General features: G+C 42.6%; 1 protein-coding gene and 1 non-coding gene across 3 annotated transcripts; both read left to right on the forward strand.

Moving 5' to 3' along the window:
• Nucleotides 1-99: 99 nt before the first annotated feature.
• trnal-aag (transfer RNA leucine (anticodon AAG)) lies at nt 100-181 on the forward strand. The gene has a single exon. It is a non-coding gene; the product is annotated as a tRNA-Leu (tRNA).
• Nucleotides 182-502: 321 nt separating this feature from the next.
• Nucleotides 503-16,568, forward strand: bod1l1 (biorientation of chromosomes in cell division 1-like 1). 2 transcript variants are annotated; one of them, XM_015950001.3, is made up of 30 exons: nt 503-748; nt 922-1,046; nt 1,127-1,317; nt 1,391-1,873; nt 1,946-2,095; nt 2,205-2,371; nt 2,462-2,558; nt 2,692-2,818; nt 2,894-2,954; nt 3,037-5,086; nt 5,169-5,239; nt 6,168-6,282; nt 6,458-6,571; nt 6,650-6,693; nt 6,766-6,811; nt 6,892-6,941; nt 7,034-7,100; nt 7,288-7,328; nt 7,413-7,551; nt 7,634-7,680; nt 7,775-7,913; nt 8,004-8,065; nt 10,038-10,164; nt 10,418-10,470; nt 10,567-10,690; nt 10,970-11,037; nt 11,993-12,083; nt 14,947-15,085; nt 15,283-15,354; nt 16,217-16,568. In XM_015950001.3, exons 1-30 carry the CDS (start codon nt 632-634, stop codon nt 16,335-16,337), a joined length of 5,298 nt encoding a protein of 1,765 aa, XP_015805487.2. In that variant the 5' UTR covers nt 503-631; the 3' UTR covers nt 16,338-16,568. The 2 variants fall into 2 exon arrangements, with proteins under 2 accessions (XP_015805487.2, XP_015805496.2); XM_015950010.3 differs by having other exon boundaries at nt 7,413-7,488.
• The last annotated feature ends 940 nt before the right edge of the window (nt 16,569-17,508 follow it).

Genomic DNA, 17,508 nt, shown 5'->3' on the forward strand with positions numbered 1-17,508 from the left:
AAGAAAGGGCTCTAACAAAAACATTCATACTTTTAAATATACCATCTGAAGTCGCTGAAATCGAAAATTGTTTTAAAAACATCTGCCGAAAAGCAACACGGTAGCGTGGCCGAGCGGTCTAAGGCGCTGGATTAAGGCTCCAGTCTCTTCGGGGGCGTGGGTTCGAATCCCACCGCTGCCAAAAACTTTTGCGTCTATTCAATCGAGCAAGGCAGATTTTAGTTTAGTATAGGTAGTTTAAATAGGTTTACGGTAATTAAAACAAGTATTTTATTATGCTTCAGTGGCTAATGTCCCTGCGAGACGTACAGGTTTAATGAAAATCGACGCCTTTACAAAAGAAGTAAATTTTCTAACCATCTTAGAAGAAATTTCTTTATTTTTTTCTGCGTACGGTAAATAACATTGAACCGTATTATTGGTTTTTGGGTGTTTTTTTTACGTCTAATTTAAAACTCTTATTTTGGTAGAGGAAACGTTCCATCGGAATGCTTCCGGTTCACTTGAAGCGCTCTCTTTGATAGACCTTCTAACGTCCGGACCCACAACAGAAAGCTGCTGTGTTTAACCTGATGGTTTGCTCCTTTGTTCTATTTGAAAAGACTGAAGTGTCATCCAGCAGCACCGGAACATGGCCGGTCTTCCACCGGGAGATCCGCAGCTGGTCTCCATGATCGTCAGTCATTTAAAAACACAAGGTCTCTTCGACCAGTTCAGGAGGGACTGCCTCGCAGACGTCGACACCAAGGCAATTCAACGTGATATTTGTCTGTATGAGTGTCTGGTAGAGTTGTTTTTATAGTTGGTGCATTTGGTTTGAGGCTTCGTAATGTGTTGTTTTTAAGCTAGTTTAAAATGTAGCTTTCAATGCTGATGTGGAAACTGATCCTGAATGTTTGTCATCATTTTCTTCTCCTACAGCCAGCTTACCTGAACCTGAAACAAAGAGTGGATAACTTTGTCTCTAATCACCTGTCTAACCACACATGGAGCCCTCATCTGAACAAAAACCAGCTGAGAAACAACATCAGACACCTCGTCCTGCAGTAAGCGAGGACCTGTGTCCTGCTCTTCAGTTGTCTTTCATTCATTACGTTTCTACATCACAGTCCATTGTGTCTCCTAGATCTGGAATGCTGGAGCAGGGAGTGGACAGGATTGTAGCCCAGGTGGTGGATCCCAAAGTCAACCATATTTTCAGGCCACAGGTGGAGCAGGTGGTTCAGGAGTTTTTGTCACCGGGGAGCTGCTCCCAAGAGCCCCCAGTCCTTTTGACTCCAGCAGAAGTCAAAGCAGAGAGCAGCGTTCCTGAGCAGGGTACACAGCAGTTTGTGTTTTTAAGTAAATGTATATAGTGAAAAAGTTTGCTCTTAATCTGATGTGTTCACAGCTTCATCATCAACTCCAGCCCCGTCCACTGCCAGCGATGCCATGTCCATCTTGGACACCATTACGTCTCTCAACCAGGAGGCTAGCGTCTGGTCCGGTTCAGAAACTGAAAAGGGCGATAAAAGTCAGACTCCGGATGATTCTGGGCCACTGACCGAGGAGAACGAGCAGGACATGGATGTTGTAGAGGAAGGGGACAGTAACCCAGATGAAAAGCAGATGGAGGAGGGGAAAATGGCCACAGATGTCCAAGCATCAGAAGTGAAAACGGAGGACGTGCAGGAGATGATGGAGGTGGAAAAGGAGCAGCTAATACAGGAGGTTAAAGTGGAAGAGGAGTCGGGATCCCCGGAGCAGACTGAGGAGAAAAAAGACAAACACGTGAGCAAAGTCGGTGTCAAAGTCTCAGAAGAAAAGATGGATGATGAGACGTTAAACTCTTCAAGTCTGGCTAAACAGAATGCCAAGCAGAGGATAAAGGAGGGTGAGTCCTGCGGTTCTTATTTTAAATAATTAAGCTTTAATCAGTTAAAAACATTTGTGCTCCTGATTGCAGAATATTCTTTGGAGGACTCCGACTTAGAAGGGCTGAGCGACATCACAGTGAGCTCCGTCCACACCAGTGACCTGTCATCGTTTGAGGAGGAGAGCGAGGAAGAGGAGCAGCCGTCTGATTCATCAGAAGAAGGAGAGCTTCCACCAGATGGTCCGGACATATTTATTGTACCAGAATTAGTCTGAGCTGTTGAGAATGGTGGCTGGATGTTGGTGGGTTATTATTATTTTTCTTTTTTGCGTGTGGATTTTGTCCCCAGATCAAGAGGAAAAACCAGGAAAGAAGCACACCAGTGGGGACACAGGAGATGAAGACAAAGAGAGCAAACCTCGCCGCAAAGCCTACGTTCACAAACCCTTCCTTTACTCCCGTTACTATAGCGACTCGGATGACGAAATCACAGTGGAGGAACGTCGCAGATCTGCCGTAAGTTCACATTTGTGTGCACCAACAGTGGAAACGTTTGGCAGAATGAATAAATCCAATGCAGCCATGTAAGAGAGCGTGTCTTCACAGGCGAAGGATAAAGAGGAAAGGCTCCTGAAGAGGCAGCAGAACAGAGAGCGAATGGAAGAGAAGCGGAAACAGAAAGCCTCTCAGTCTGATGAACAAGGTCTTTCTGTTTGTTATTTTAATCTCATCTCATCTGCTTGTAGACTTTTCAAATGTGATCTGATGTTTTCACAAAAACTGGTTGGAACACATCACATTAAACTTGTCAAATATCTGCTTCATACCTTAAGCAGATGATAAAAAGCAGAAGAGCACAGAGTCGGCTGCGCTGGAGGGCCCAAAAGCAAAGGAAGCTCGCAAAGAAAAGAAAGTTCTAGAGAAAAAAATGGCTCTCAGCAGGAAGAGGAAACTAGACTCCAGGTGAGCCGTCAGAAAACCCAAACTCTTCTAAAACCCATCTTTCTGTTGCTCGTAAATATGAATGTAACCTTTTAGGAAGGAGGCAGACGTGTCGAGCAAGAAGAAAGGAGATGCAGCAGACGCATTAAAGAAAGCAGTATGTTGAAGCCACCGTAGATGAACCAGATTCATAGGCCTTGTTCCTTTTACCAGACACTTTGGGTTTTGTTTTCAAATAGGAAGGAAAATCTTCATCCTCCAAGACACCGCAAGCAAAAATAACAAGGATTCAGACAGAATTTGCGTCTTCTGATGACGGGCACAGGCGGATGAGCGGCAGCATCTCCGAGGATTCCTGTGATGCAAAGAAGCTGCTGGACAAAAACCGGACCCACTCCTTCATCCTAGATCTGGAACAAGGCTCCCAAGAGGCTCTCAAACAGCGTTCTTTTGGCAAATTTGACCGCCCGCCTCGCAAAGAGCTTCATTTGAAGGAGCGCAAAGAGAAGGAACGCAGCCTGTCCGACGAACGCGCCAAGCCCAAACAGAAGCAGGAGAAGAAATGTGAGCATCCAGTAGAAGAACAGCTGCAGAAGGAAGGCTCTGCTGTTAGGGTGTCTTCTGAAGAGAAAGAGAAGAAGTCCAAAATCAGAAGTGAGAAGAAAGCTGCTGGAAGTACAAAAGAAGGAAAAGTGACTGAAGTTGGTTCTGAGGAGGGAGGCTCTAAAGATGTCAAGAAGGCAAAAGGCGGATCTGTGGAGGGTGTTAAAGTGGAGAAGGACAAGCTAAGAGAAAAGGATAAGATCAAAGAAAAGGAAAAAGCCAAGGGGGAGAAAAGTTCAGCTAAAGGTGATCTGAAGCAGCTCCTTCGCCCAGATCCCACGTGCTCCTCTGAGGATCGCTCTGACAAGGAACCTGGCTCGGACGTCGCCAAAAAGAGGGATAAACACTCCAAAGAAGGGTTGAAACGATTGAAGAGCCACACGAAGGACAAACCTGGAGACAAACCCAGATCCAAAACAGATGGTGAGAAAGAAAAGAGTAAGTCTGACCGGGATGGACCGAAGTTACACAAGTCGAGCTCCGACACGGACAAAGATCCCAAAAGTGTTAAACCAACGGAAAAGAGAGTGGCAGAAAAGTTTAAAAAGTCCAAAGAGGAGGCAAAAGCTCTGCTTTTATTAAAGGCAGATAAGAAAGCTCAGAGTCCTGATGTGAAAAGTGTTGGAGGGAAAGAGTCGTCTAAAGCTGAGACGACAAAGGGAAAGAAAAAAGAGGGAAACAAAGACGTGAAGAGAGTCTCTGAGGAAGCTTTGCATGAGAAACCAGACCTTAAATGTGCAAAGAAAAAAGTAGAGAAGAAGGACAAAGTTCCTGAAAAGAAAAGGGACGGTCAGCAGGAGAGGACATCACAGAGAGAGGACAAATTGGACAAGTCTGATAAATCCTCAAAGTCCTCGGGTTTGTCTGTGAATCCTGAGAGTGAAGAGCCACCAGAGAAACCACCACTTGTCCAAGATGTGAGCCCAGACTCTGATCCCGTCACCGCCGCCGGTACAGCTTCCTTCTCAGAGGACACCTGTGACGCTCTAAGTGACATCACCCCAGAACCAGCCGAGGGTGATGCGGCGTCCCATCCTGATGAGGTTCCAGCTGTACCCGCTGAAGCCTCGGCGCTGCTGACGCTCATGGATGTTTGTGCCTCAGCAGAGGCGAGACTTCCCGCTAGGAACCTCCAGCTGCAAGCGTCATCTGAGATGGAAATTCAGGATGCTGACATGAAGATGAAAGAGGCCGCCCTGACGCTTCTCTCCATGGATCCTGATAGCACGGTGTCCTCCAGCTTAAGGGTCCAAAGCACAGAGGAGGAATCTCTGTTAAATCCGACCAGTCCGGAACCAATAGAAACCAGTACAGCTGAAGAGGAGCAGCAGTGTTCTCCCGAGGAGATGCAGCCAGCATCTGAAGCTTCACCAGCTGCATCCCAACAAACTGCTGATGGAGAAAAAGAGTTGCCCTCTCCTGCAGAGATGCAAACAGCACCTCAACAATCTGTTGAAGGTGAAGAGCTTCTGCCTTCCGAGGAGAAGGAACCAGCGTCTGAATCTGAGCTCCGTGTCTCTGAAATCTCACCGGCTGCACCTCAAGAAACTGCAGAAGAAGAGCAGCAGTTGTCTTCTGTGGAGATGCAACCAGAACCCCAACAAACTGCTGCCGCTGGAGATCAGCCAGCTCCTGTGGAGATGCCTCCCTCATCTGAGCTCACTGATGAAGCATCAGACGTTGGAGGTATGTGAAAAATGGCAACATATGTAATTGGATACTTGAGCGATTCAGAGCCAACGTTGGCTAAAGCTGGCTCTGTTTACAGATGAGTCACTAAACGCAGAGACAAAGATGGACATGACTGAGGCTGAACTATCAGAGATGGTTCCTTCGCAGGTAAAACACACGTGAGGTTTGTAAAATGAGATTCTGTTTGGAGAAGCAACATGTAAGAATTCTACCGTGGGGTGCTGGGGTGGGCCCTTGGGGCTGTCTCGATTTGGGCTGGTCTGTGTTGGTGGTGGTGGTGGTGTTGGTGTGTTGGACTGGGGGCTCCGGGCTCGGCGGCCCCTAATGGGTTACTTTTGGCTGGGGGCTGGTGACCTGTTGTCCTCCTGCTGGCCCCTTTTCCTCCCTGGGCTGGGGTCTGCCCTCTAGGCTGGCCTATTGGTGCCCGTCTGCTGGTGGCCATTGGCTGCTGGAGCATGTGTGGCCCCGGACACCAGCGTTAGTGGGTGCTGGGCTGCTGCGGGCAGTCCCTCCCTCATCACATGAAAAAATAAAAATAAACAACACTCATGGTGACAAATCCACTTACACACCCACACACACACACCCACACCCACACCCACACCCACCCACACCCACACACACACACACACACACACACACACACTCACACTCACACTCACACTCACACACACACACACACACACACACACACACACACACACACACACACACACACACACACACACACACACACACACACACACACACACACAGAAATATACCACAAATATAGACAATACCATTCAACAGTACCTATTCCATTTGTTCCTGTAGATTGTATTCATGTTTTTAAAACTATGATGATCACTGTTTTGTCCTGCCTGTGTGTGTGTTGTCTGTTGTGTAATTGTTGTGTGCTGTTGTCCCTCCTTGTCTTTCCGTTTGTGTTGTATGTCTCTTTTCTCCCTGCCTGTCCACTCCATGAGTAAGGGCATGCAGTCTAACATGCCACAGAGGAAGGAAATGATTTGTTTTGGAGAATTTATTTTTTTTTAGCTTTTCTGGTAAAAAGGACAATTTTGTCTCCATGCAGCAGGATGACGCTCCCTCAGATTCGTGTCGGACTCAGTCAGGAGGAGAAGAAAGTGCCGAAGTTTCTCCCGAGACATCATCAGATGACAAAATAACAGAAACAGCAGACGGCGAAGGTGCGGCTGATTTCCAACTCTTGTTCTCTTATTCCTTCTTCTGCGTTTGCAGCTTGTTCATCTGCTTCTTCTGGTTTTGGTTCTTCTCACATCTCTGTTCCTCCTCCTCTGATGGTGACGTGCTGCTCTTGCACCAACCTCACAGCTATATTTTATGGTTTGTTTTCATTACCAGTGATGGAGGTTCTGACTGAATCAGAGGACATCACTACAGACATAGAAGCAACGGCAGCAGCTGCTGTTTCTGACACGCCTGAACAAACTCCAGAAACTCCCAACAGTCCATCAGGTGAGTGTCGATGGGGAAAAAGTTGTTATTTCAGTAGTTTTCTTTAACTGACTTTTAATCTTGTGCTTGGTACCTAAGGGCCTGCCCAGACACAGGATGTGGTTACAGAGACGAGCTTCAAGGTGAGTATTCATGTTGATGTTATGTGATTTCTAGGCACAGAAACACGGAAATGATCTGATTTTGAACAACAGGTTGAAGAGGAGGAAAGGGAAGAAAACCAGACAGAAACTGATGCTGGTATGAGACAACCTGTTGGTTTAAATCCATTATGATGAATATATAAAGTTAATTAAAGGTAATTATTATTGCTTTACAAGTCGATGAGACTGAGAGTAAAACAGCGGAGGACCAGGTTGTTAACCTGGAGGTAAGTTTTCCACTCAATATGATCTTTTTACCAGGTTTTAATCAACATGTTGATTTTTATTTATTTGCATAACTGTTTTTAATTTCATTCAGATGGAAACAACCCCTCCTGATGCTTCAGAGGAAACTAAACCAGAGTCCAGAGTAGTCACACAAATCAGTGAGTCGCCTTTTGACTGATGTTTTGCCCAAATTCATACATTTTATTTGTTTTTTTTGCTTTTGGATAGAAAAAGAAAATTAACTGTACTTTAAGCTTAAGACTAAATATGGATTTGACACGATTAAATGCCCCCAATCCACCTTTACAGACATTAATCCTTTTCTTCTAACCTCTGTCGTTTCAGGTGATGTCTCCAGCACAGATGGCTCAGACCTTTCAGAAAAGGTAACCTTTTTCCAACTAAAATGAGAAATATTAGAATAAAAGTAAATGGAGGCAGGTTTCTGTTTTAATCATGTTGTTTCTTAGGAAGAGAAAGGGGATGGCGGAGGAAGACGTAAACGAAAGCTGTCCAGTCAGAAAACGGCACCAGAGGAAGAGTCTGGTAACAATTATATATCCCACCAACATTCAGGATCAACACAAAAGACTTCACACTGCCTTTGTAGTAAATAAAGTCTGATGTTCATATATCTGGATTGACACCAGAATGATTAAAACTGAAGGTGTGCTGCTGGTTAACTCCTCAGGTGACACCAGGGATGAACTAGAAAGTGAGGACCAGCTGTCTGCCCAGGTAAACACCACCTCTACCTGCTGGTGTCCATGCACATGAGAGAAGGGCTGAGTAAAAGTGTTTATCTACAGTTTAACCTGTGTTTTATTTGCAGGAAACTGAGCAAGAGGTGGTGGAGGTAAAAACACCACTTAGGGAGGAGCAGGAGCAGGAGGAGGTGGGAGTGGACCAGGAGAAAGGAGCAGAGGAGATGCAGAGCTGCAGGGAAAGATGTTCAGAAGCTGCAACAGCTGGTATTATTATCCTGAATACACTGATCAGGTTTACACACGGCGCCCTGCTGTGAGTTTTTCTGATGTTGTTGTTTTATTTTTCCTCCTCAGATGAAAGCAGCGAGGACGGCCCTGGTGAAGTACCAACACCAGAACCTACGGAGGAGCTACGGGTGTGTTAACGTCATCAAGAAGTTAATGATTATGTGACAGCACTCACATTTTCACTGATCATGTGGCTTTCTTATCGTGTTTACGTTCCTACTAGTGTCCATTTTATTGACAAAATATTGTTTTGTTTATTTCATGACAAATTTCGTTTTGTGGACTAAAACTAAACAAAAACTAAAAAAGACATGCCAGTAAAGACTAAATTATGACAAATGTAGATCGACATGTTCACAGACAAATAAGACACAGAAAATTAACAAAAATCCATTGAGGTATTTTTCATTGTTAATAAACATTTATAAATATTTATTTATATTATAAATATATATTTTAAAAGTTTTATTGATCAAAAGTGTAAAATTTTCATGTTTCTTCACACATTCAAGTAGGTGTACTTCAGACTTCCTTTACAGGAGTTAAAATTATTGCATCAGAAGAAATGAAGTACATTTTAAGTCGACTACAGTTGAAACAAATTGGACGACTAAAAATAATTTTAGTCAGAAGACTTGGACTAAATAAAAATGAGTCCAAATGAACGCTGCTGTGCAGACATAAACACCTCCTCTAGTTTCTCTCTGTTCCTCCTGAGGAGTCAGACCTTCTTGTCGTCTTTTATTCATCAAGAGTTCTGCAGCTGTTCCAAAGATTGTTTCAGGGTTTTTCTTTCGGCTTTGGGTACTTTCTCTCTCATGTTCTCTTCAGCTCCTGCCACTAAAGCGTTTGGTGCAGCGTCTGCTGAAAGGTTAGGAACACAGACAGACAAGGTAACTAAAGGAAGAAACTAAAACAGGCTTAAAGTAGATGAGAACAACACGTCTTTAAGACAGAGGAGAGACGGATCAAATAGCCATTTGGGAGAAATCAGAGTGTCAGATTATAACTTCCAACACGTAAGTTTTTGTGTTGTCACAGACTCGGGATTAGCTCATGCTTCCACATGCCTCATGCTATTTGCCCTGATCACATGATCCATGATCATGTTGTACAGTGCTTTGTGATTTATATCTGTGAAAGGCGCTATATAAATAAACTTTACTTACTTACTTCCACATAAGATCAACTGTGTACTCATTTAGAAGACATCAGCACACACAGTTCAGTCTGATTTTGTAGAATTGTGCTAAAATCATAACCTCTATATGCTTAAACAGTGTTTTCCAAAGTATAATACACATTATATTTCTCGGGTTTTTCATAATAATTATTGTAATTGTCAGATTATAATCTGAATGGTATTGAACAAACATAAAATTTCAAATGCAACGTTCCAACTGATTGCACACAACAGTTTCAAAGCATTTATAGGTTGTAAATAACTCAAAATGGTTTTTGAAGTTGTGTCATTTGGCGGTTTTATTTACTTAAATCAAAAGTGATTTCAGTCAAAAACACCTAGGATTTAGGATGGCTTCGTCTCAATTTTTGCAACTAATCTGTTCAAAGCTGTTCAAAAAGAATGTGCATTGCTCCAAACAGCCACACAAAACCACTTGAAGTATGAGTGAAGAAGCTACTTTTAAATGTAATAGTAACATTAACGCGTTTATCAGAGTACTTCCTGAACAGCATGTTTCTTTACTTGTTTTTTCCTCATTTTATTTCAAGCAAAAAACTTTACAAATGGCCTGCACTTGTACAATCCCCCGAGGTGCTTCACAACACAGTCATTCACCCATTCACACCCTGGTGGTGATGAGCTACAGTGTAGCTACAGGCGCCACTGGTCCCTCTGACCACCACCAGCAGGCAAGTTGGGTCAAGTGTCTTGCCCAAGGACACAACAACGGCATTCTCTGGTCAGTGCTGGGATTGAACCTGCAACTTTCCAATTACTGGACAACCCGCTCTACCTCCTGAGCTACTGCTCACAAACGTCAAACGTTCTAGATCTGTGGCATAAGAATAATTCAGAGGATTACCATTTATTTTTGTTTTTATTTCATTCTTCAAACATTTTTCTTTCTCTTTTAGAAATCTGAAGCTGAGAGTGAAGAGCAGATCAGTGACCAAACCAGAAAAGAAGCCTGTCTTCCCTCTGCTGCTCCAGAAGACGGTGAAGATGCTGAACACCTGGACTCTGAGGAGTCTGCGGACACGCGTGAGTGTGTGTTAAAGTCCAGTCTGTGACCCCTGCAGCACAACAGTCCTTTAAGAATACAGTGGCGCCACCTGCAGGCAGGAAACATATCACCCACCCTCACACATAAATACACTCAGAATCAGCAATGGAAATGTGTGTTCTTTCTTACATTCACTGTTAACAACTATACATTTAAAAATTGTATTGTGCAATTTAAATTTGTCTGTGGAAATGATACAGTTGATGGGATCAGTCATGTTTGTTGTACTAGAGGAACCAGCCATCACAAGACAACCATCTGAGGAAGCAGAGGACTCTGGAGAGGTCAGAGGATGTTTGTTTACCCAAAATGTTATTTAACTGTTGTTTTTCTCTGTGTAGTGCTTTAACTGCAGCCATGACTGTTTTCCAATCCTACAGGAGTCCCAGGCTCAGCAGGAGGTGATGGATGAGAGTGAACAAAGAGAACCTGAAGCAAGACCTGACGGAGACGGTGGCGAGGACACAAGAACACTCAGATCTTTTATAAGCCCCACATATTTAGGTTAGATTATTTCATCCTGGCCTCTTTAATTTTGCCAGAAAATGGCTTGATGCTTTCTGAAGTTTTATATAATAATAATAACAACAACAACAATAATAATAATGCATTTTATTTTTAAGTGCTTTTCAAGAAACATTTTACAGCAATAAAATGAGCAATAAAGAAACCAAGTTTAAAAACAGCAAAAACATATAAAAACCTTGAAAGTGCAAAATAGATCATAAAATCGTAAGTGAACATTTCATTTTATATCTTTGATGCATATAATATTTTTTGCAGGTTCTCCATCTGTGGAACAATCAGAGGATGTAAACGTGGACAGCTGCAGTGAGCAGAAACATGACGATGTAAGACTGAAATTAATCAGACCAGAAACATGTATGCTTGGTTAACTGGAGACTCTAAATTGAGTGTGTGACTGGGTGTTTGTCTTTGTGTGTCTCTGTGAAAAGCAGTTCAGAGATCAGTTCAATTAAAATAACTCTTACATGTGTGCTCCTTTTAAAGGTGTGGTACTGTGAAACCATTTTTTAAATAATTATTTCTTATTATAATTGGTCACTGAATTTTTTATGCAGGCTGAACATGAAAATAGTCTCCTACACCTATCTCCTGCATTAGCTTCTGATAGAAAATAGATGATGAAACTCTAGGATTAGAAAAGCCTGACATATCTACGTCACACTGTCGCTTAACATTCATGGACTCACCCATCTTGTTGTTGGTTTAGAGTCCAGGAAACAGCAGAGAACACCTTGGCTAGTAGAAGTTAACTGTTAGCATTAGCAACTCCCCAACATGGCAGAGCTCCAGGTGTACGTTAATCGTAGAGATAGTTGCCGAACAAACTGAGTCAGTGGTGGAGTCACGCTAGCCAATCAGGGAAGATGTTCAAATATCAGGAAATGAGACTCCAGATCCTGTCGTCTGAAGCTCTCCTCTGATTTGGCGTTCTGCTAGTTCCTGAAACAGGTGCACTGGGGCTTTTTTTTTTTACCCCAGAGTACGACTTAAAAGGCATTCAATCCCACTAGAGACCACTGCAAATGTAATCTTTTATATAGCGCCTCTCAAGAGAAAAATCACGAGGCGCTTCAAAAAGATTTTAAAAAATCATAAAAATTAGAAAATTAAAAAAATTGTTATTAAATAAATATTTATTGATTAAACAAGTGATCCACACCTTTTAATATTTGTAAACATGTTATCTACGGTCTGCACATATTTTTTTTTCTGTCTGTATTGGAATGTTTTTCTGTGTTTTCCCTGTCCGTTAAATCTGGAAGTGTTTGTTCTGTCTAGACTGAGGAGGAGGAGCAACAGGAGGACCTGGAGCCGACTCCAAAGAAACGGAGAGGACGTCCACCAAAGGCTGCCGCAGCAGAAGACTCAGGTTAATTATCTGTCACACTTGAATAATCCAGATTAGCAAACACATTCCAGTTTCAGACAAAGACAAACCTGAGGGAATGCAATATGTGGTTCAAATAATGTTTAACGAATTAGGGAACAAAACCACGCTGATATGAAAAATGTAAGTAAGTAAATTTTATTTATGTAGTAAGTGACCCCTAACCCACAAAACTAGGTAGGTCGGGTTTTCCCAACATCTGTCTGCATTTCTTCGTGGGGGTTTTATGTGCTCGCCGCTCAAGGCTACCAGGGCGTCAGATTCGGATAACAAAAATTTGTTTGGGTCAGGCTGAGATAATTTTCCTCTCTGCCTTCAGTCTTTAAACTGATCATTCCAGTCCTTCAGTGAAGCCAATTTTGGGTTTTAAACCTGTCCATACCGTCCGGTGACTCTCTCCGGATGACATCCATTGTGCGCACTAATACCGGTATCGCAGCTAGAACATTGTCCAGCTTACGATTCACCTCGAGTAACGTCCCAGTCTGAGAAGTCTCCACACGGACGGTGCTTTCCACGGGTGCGGGTTGCCCTCCAATCGCTCCAGTCTTCCCAAATTTCCAGAAAACCAGACATCCTCCCACTCCAATCAGGAGAAGTCCAGCGATCATCAGGCCAAATATCCACACGTCTTCGATGTCCTCAATGGACAGCTGGGAGATGCATGGAACAGGATGCTCTTCCACTTTTTAGTCTTGTTAGTCCACAGGCGAATTTTCCCTAAGTCCTGGCTCTGGGGATCACTGAGATCATCAAGTATGAGATGAGCCTTTGTGTTCTTTTTTGGTCAGTAGAGGTTTTGGATGTGGAATCATCCCTGGGAGGCCATTTTCCACCCATTTTCTTCAGAATTTGATCATTTTGCCAAGTTTGTAAAACTCTCAAGGAAGCTCTCAAGAGCACTCACAGTATAAACAAGCATGGCAAACATGCAAACAATGTAATGTAAACAACTTCTTTTTGTTGATTTATAACCTTTGACCTTAACCAGAGCTACGTCAGACATTCAGAGCTTTAGATGATGTTTGTGTTCTTTTGTTCCTGAATTTCTTTATAACTTGGGACGTTATGTTTCTGCTTTAGCTCGTTTGGCCTCCTTCATGGTCTCAGACGGCTTCTATTGAAGCGATTTAATTCTGCGGGCAGCTGAACTGTGGAGTCCATATTGGTTCAGAAAGACTTCTACCACAAATGAATGAGATCATTTGAAATCTACATTTTGTGTTAAATCTGGGTTTGTTTGTTTTTTTGCTAATGGGAAACATGAATGTGACCAAAAAAAAAGCAAAAACAACCAAGGGTATACAGACGTGGACAAAATGTTGGTACCCTTCAGTCAATGAAAGAAATACCCACAATGGTCACAGAAATCTGACAAAAGTAATAAATAAAAATTCTATGAAATTTAACCACTGACAGTCAGACATTGCTTTTTAACCATGCTTTAATGGAAACATTTAAAAAAATAAACTCATGGAACAGGCTTGGACACAAATTATGGTACCCTAACTTATTATTTTGTTGCACAACCTTTTGAGACAATCACTGTGATCAAATGATTCCTGTAACTCTTAATGAGGCTTCTGCACCTCAAGCAGGTATTTTAGCCCACTCCTCAGGAGCAAACTGCTCCAGTTGTCTCAGGTTTGAAGGGCGCCTTTTTCAGACGGCATGTTTTACACTTTAGAATAGTCCATTGTTTTCCTCTAAGCCATTCTTGGGTGTGTTTAGCTGTGTGTTTTGGGTCTTTGTCCTGTTGCAAGACCCATGACCTGTGACTGAGACCAAACTTTCTGACACTGGCCAGCACATTTCTCTCTAGAATCCCTTGACTGTCTTGAGATTTTATTGCACCCTGCACAGATTCAAGACACCCTGTGCCAGATGCAGCAAGGCAGCCCTAGAACATAACAGAGCCTCCTCCATGTTTCACAGCAGGGACAGTGTTCTTTTCTTGATGAGCTTCATTTTTCTGTCTGAACATTAAGCTGATGTGCTTTGGCAAAAAGTTCCATTTTTGTCTCGTCTGTTCATACGACATTCTCCCAGATGTTTTGGGGCTTGTCAACATGCAGTTTGGCATATTTCAGTCTGGCTTTTTCATGATTTGTCTTTAACAATGGTGTCCTCCTTCGTCGTCTCCCATTTGGCTCAAACGACGACGGATGGTGCAATTTGACACTGATGTTCACCTTCTCTTTAGAAGTTTTTCTGGGCTCTTTCCTTACCATTTGGGTTATCTGTCTCTTTGATTTGTCATCAATTTTCTCTGAGCAGCCACACCAAGGGAGGTTGGCTAGAGTCCCATGGATTGAATAATATGTACAACTGTAGTCCCAGGAACATCTAGCTGCTTGGAGATGGTCCTATAGCCTTTACCTTTAACAATCCTCTGGTCCACGTTGAGTGTGGTACACACCATGTCACCAAGCACAGTGACTATCCGGAGCGTTATATATAGGCCCACTGACTGATTACAAGATTGTAGACACCTGAGATGCTAATTAGTGGACACCTTGAATTAAGACGTCCCTTTGGTCACATTATTGTTGTCCAGGCCTGTTCCATGAGTTTATTTTTTAAATATTTCCATTGAAGCATGGTTGAAAAACAATGTGTGTCTTTCATTGGTGAAATTTTATATCATTTTTATTTATTACTACTTTTGTCAAATTCAAGTTATTCCTGTGGCCATTGTGGGTTTTTCTTTCATTGACTAAAGGGTACCAACAATTTTGTCCACAATATGTAGCCCTGTGGGTCCAGTTGAGCCTATTTAGATTAATGGCAGGACAGACTTTCCACAGCTGAAATTCACAAAGCCTCCCACTCATGTCTCCCTCAGACAAAAAGGACAACAAAGCAGACGAGCAAGACGGGGAGGAGAACGACGAAGAGGACGATGATGGTGAGAAAGGAGAGGAGGGAAAGGAAATGAAAACCAGAGCTACGACTCGCTTGGCGTCTCGTCTGGAGGCTGAGAGGTAACTTAAGTTTAGTCACTAGAGAGTGAAAACATGCTGATAATATTTAGTTACCCTATAAAATAACCTATCAGTGCTGAGTCAGCACTCCTCTCACACAAATATTCAGCTGGAAAAAAAAAATCTATTTCATAACCTTTAATGCAGAGAAGGAAAATCTGGTGCTAAAGTTGTCATTTTCTTTTATTGCTTCCCAGAAATAAGCCGAGCAAACCGTCGACGCGGGCTAGTCGACAAAACGTAAAAGAGGAGACCACAGCTGGCACACGGTGAGTCCGTCTCTTTGAGCTTCAGCACCAAACCGCTGCTGCTCTGTCAAAGAGAACTTTTTATTCAACCTTTTCCTGGAATCTCATTAGCGCCCAGAAATAAATGAATGAATAAATCTTTTTAACTGTTTTTATGAAGGAGGTAATAAACGGTGATTGTTTATTGCATTTTTGAGACTATTTTCATAAAAGTTGTTTGTTCTTTTATGGTTATTTTAAATTAAAGGTCAGTTATTGACAGGATTTTGAGACAACCCCTCAAGTTCTCTTTATTTTGCTAAAGAAAAAAAGGATGAATAAGTTATTCTTTATTTGATAAATGACTTCATCTCAGAAATTTATCTAATTGTAACGCTACAGCCAAACGTTCCTTAGCTTTGTTTTTTGTTTTTAACAAATCCATGGAAAACATACTTTTGTGTCAATTTCAATATCAAGTTAAAAAATTAAAGTTTAAGAAGATGCATCCTCGATTTAGAAGTTCAACGTGGAATAATGAACTTTCACATTTTTAAACGATTTTTAGGTCTCTGAAGTGATAGAATGCACTTCCATGTTTAATATGACCACATTTGAAGGTTTGTTTTAGTACAGTTTTCCTGGTTTTGTTCCTCCTCGCTCCTGTTTTAAACCGGATTGTCATCCAAAATGTTTCTTTTGTGTTTTTCTTAATTCCAGGAAAGTTACAGACGTCCTGAAACCTGAGAATGGTGTTTTTAAATTCTTTCTCATGCGGTTTCTTTTCTTTGTAAAGTGGACAAGCTCTGGTCTGTGTGCATGTCGGAGCTGTTGCAGGGCTTTTCACAAAAAACCTTAGATTGGACAAATGATCTGACACTTGCTCGTTATTTCCCTCCTGCAGCGGGACGAGGGCCCAGGCTGCAGCCAAGGGGGCCCGTAAGCGGGAGGCCAGCCCTCCTGCTGTGAGAACGCGGGGAGGACAGAAATCAGAGGAGCCCCCTTCCAAGAGAGCCAAGCGCTGAGACCTCTTAGAGCGGCGCAGCCGTGGGCCCCCGCTGTGTTGTTTTTACACTTCACATTCAGAGACCTCTGCTGTCAGTTAGCGTGTAAAGATGTTTGTGCCTCGGTGACCGTCGATGCCAAAAAGCTCTGGAGAGTATTTCACACTCTCCTCCGATGACGGAGTGTAAATCAGAGAATCTGTTAGAATCCCCCACAATCCCGTCTGCCCATATGGTTTGGTTTACTGTGGGCATTACTAAAGAAACCACAAAGCGCTGAAGTCCGATCCAGAGTGCTTCGGGCCAATCGGAGGCCTCATGTGGCTCCGAGCTTTTGCTTCAAGATAAAGAACGCTAGCTGCCACTCGGCAGAGGCCGCGTCGCGTTTCAGACGGCTCACGTCTCTCATACCTGTTCTCGTCCGACGGTTGTTGTCAGTTTCATTTCTTGGTATTCATTCTGTGAATGAAAGGAAACATTTTTCTACCATGAATTTATTCAGTCTAAATATTTACATAAAAGAGAGTCTAGTTTGTTTAATAAGTATTAGAAATGTCTGAGTGTCACTCTTTCACTCCTGCGGGCTCAGCGCTGTTTCCTACTGATTACATAGATGTTGAATTATTTTTACCAGCTGTCAGTATACAAACATTAGTTTTATTAATAACCAAGACTGACCAAAGTATCTCTTTAGGTTATTTTAGTCTTTAAGTCATTTATGTAAACATGTTATTTTAATTGTTTTTAATAATAAACCTTAAAATTCCACTTAAATGTCTGGTTTCATTTTCATTCCCTCGCTCAGGTAATTCTTTACTATCTAATAAGCTCCTCTGGGACAACAGAACCCCTTGTCTTTGCTGATCTGAGAGCAGATCGTGTGTTTGTGTTCATTTACCCGTATTATGTCTTGAACCTTATCTCAAGTGTTTCCTAAATGGATGTTCTGTGTGTGATGTGTACACAAGCTCAAACCAGTCACCTGCGAGTGGGAGGAGAGGAGAGAACATTCCTGCCTGGTAATGGGGGGTAAAACTGACAAACTCCAAGGGAAATATCCCCCGTCATTAAATGAATGATAAATGACCTGCACTTGTATAGCGCCTCTCAGAGTAAGGACTCCAAAGCACTTTACACTACAGTGTATCATTCATCCATTCACACACACATTCATACACTGATGGTAATGAGC

Source organism: Nothobranchius furzeri, chromosome 1 (assembly GCF_043380555.1).
Source record: "Nothobranchius furzeri strain GRZ-AD chromosome 1, NfurGRZ-RIMD1, whole genome shotgun sequence".
NCBI lineage: Eukaryota > Metazoa > Chordata > Actinopteri > Cyprinodontiformes > Nothobranchiidae > Nothobranchius > Nothobranchius furzeri.